Raw genomic sequence first — 2,081 nt, 5'->3', positions numbered from 1 at the left:
ACCGGCAGAGGGATGGGCAGACGGGCAGATGGATGGGTGGGCATACGGACGGACGGGCAGACAGATGGACGGGGAGATGGACGGACCGGCAGAGGGATGGGCAGACGGGCAGATGGATGGGTGGGCATACGGACGGACGGGCAGACAGACGGGCAGATAAACGGATGGATGGGCAGAAGGACGGGCAGATAAACGGATGGATAGGCAGAAGGACGGGCGGGTGGACGGACTGGCGGGTGGATGGATGGACCGGTGGGTGGACGAACGGACCGGCCGGTGGACAGACTGGCGGGTGGACGGACGGACCGGCGGGTGGACGGACAGGCAGATGGACGGGCGGGCGGGCGGAAAGGCGGATGGATGGGCAGACGGACGGACGGGTGGACTGACGGACGGACGGACAGACGGGCGGGCAGATGGACGGACGGCCAGACGGACGGAAGGCAGGTGGGCAGACGGACGTCCTGGCAGACTGATGGGTGGAAGGACGGATGGACGAGCAGACGGATGGGCAGATGCATGGGCGGGCAGATGGACTGGTGGGTGGACGGGCGGGCGGACGGACGGGCAGAAGTACGGGCAGACGGACGGGCGGAAGAACGGACGGACTGATGGACGGGCAGACGGACGGGCTGGCAGACGTGCGGGCTACAGACGGACGGACGGACGGGCAGATGGACGGACGGGCAGAAGGATGGGGAGATGGACGGACAGGCAGATGAACAGACCAATGGGCAGAGGGACGGACGGTCGGGCAGACGGACGGAGGGGCAGACGGACAGACGGTCGGGCAGACGGACGGAGGGGCAGATGGACGGTCTGGCAGACTTGCAGGCTGGCAGACGGACGGATGGAAGGGAAGGACAGACGGGCGGACGGACGGGCAGACGGACAGGCATATAAATGGATGGATAGGCAGAAGGACGGGCGGGTGGACGGACTGGCAGGTGGATGGACGGACTGGCGGGTGGACGGACGGACCGGCAGGTGGATGGACTGGCGGGTGGACGGACAGGTGGATAGACGGGCGGGTGGGCGGAAAGGCGGATGGACAGACGGACGGACGGGCTGACGGACGGACGGACGGGTAGACTGACGGACAGACGGACGGGCGGGCAGATGGATGGGCGGCCAGACAGACGGAAGGCCGGTGGCAGACGGACGGACTGGCAGACGGATGGGCAGATGCACGGGCGGGCAGAAGGACGGGCAGACGGACGGACGGGCAGTGGGACGGGCAGACCGACTGACAGGCAGACGGACAGACGGACGGACGGGCAGACAGAGAGGCAGACAGACGGACGGGCGGAGGAACAGGCAGACGGATGGGCAGACGGACGGGCGAACGGACGGACAGGCGGGTGGACGGACGGACAGACGGGCAGACGGACGGGCAGACGGACGGGCTGGCAGACGTGCGGGCTGGCAGACGGACGAACGGACAGGCAGACGGATGGACGGACGGACGGGCAGACGGGCATACGGACGGGCAAACGGATGGACGGAAGGACAGACGGGCAGACGGACAGACGGACGGACGGGCAGATGGACGGACAGGCAGATGGACGGACGGGCAGACAGACCGGCAGACCGGCAGACGGACCAGCAGACGGACAGACGGATGGACGGATGGGCAGATGGATGGGTGGGCATACAGACGGACGGGCAGACAGACGGGCAGATAAACGGATGGACAGGCAGAAGGACGGGCGGGTGGACGGACTGGTAGGTGGACGGACGGACCGGCGGTTGGACGGAYGGACCGGTGGGTGGACAGACTGGTGGGTGGACAGACTGGTGGGTGGACGGACAGACAGGCAGATGGACGGGCGGGTGGTCGGACGGGTGGACAGACGGACGAACGGACGGGCAGATGGAAGGTCATACGGACGGACAGGCGGGCGGATGGACGGACGGAAGGCAGGTGGGCATACGGACGGACTGGCAGACTGATGGGTGGACGGACGGACGGACGAGCAGACGGATGGGCAGATGCACGGGCGGGCAGACGGACTGGTGGGTGGACGGGCAGACGGACGGGCGGGCAGAAGGACGGGCAGACAAACGAACGGGTGGAGTGA

The 2,081-nt window shown here is 67.8% G+C and overlaps 1 protein-coding gene across 1 annotated transcript in view; it reads right to left on the bottom strand.

The window, feature by feature from the left end:
* LOC106525167 (proline-rich extensin-like protein EPR1) overlaps positions 1 to 1,481 on the bottom strand; it is a 7,961-nt gene extending 6,480 nt beyond the window's left edge. The window contains exon 1 of the mRNA XM_014019302.1: positions 3 to 1,481. Within this exon, the coding sequence (XP_013874756.1) occupies positions 3 to 1,481 (1,479 nt within the window). The remainder of the gene's footprint in view (positions 1 to 2) is intronic.
* Between the last annotated feature and the right edge of the window lie 600 nt (positions 1,482 to 2,081).

This window comes from Austrofundulus limnaeus, unplaced genomic scaffold (assembly GCF_001266775.1).
Source record: "Austrofundulus limnaeus strain Quisiro unplaced genomic scaffold, Austrofundulus_limnaeus-1.0 Scaffold215, whole genome shotgun sequence".
In the NCBI taxonomy this organism is placed as follows: Eukaryota; Metazoa; Chordata; class Actinopteri; order Cyprinodontiformes; family Rivulidae; genus Austrofundulus; species Austrofundulus limnaeus.
Note: the sequence above shows the minus strand (reverse complement) of the source record. Positions and strands in the feature narration are given on the sequence as shown.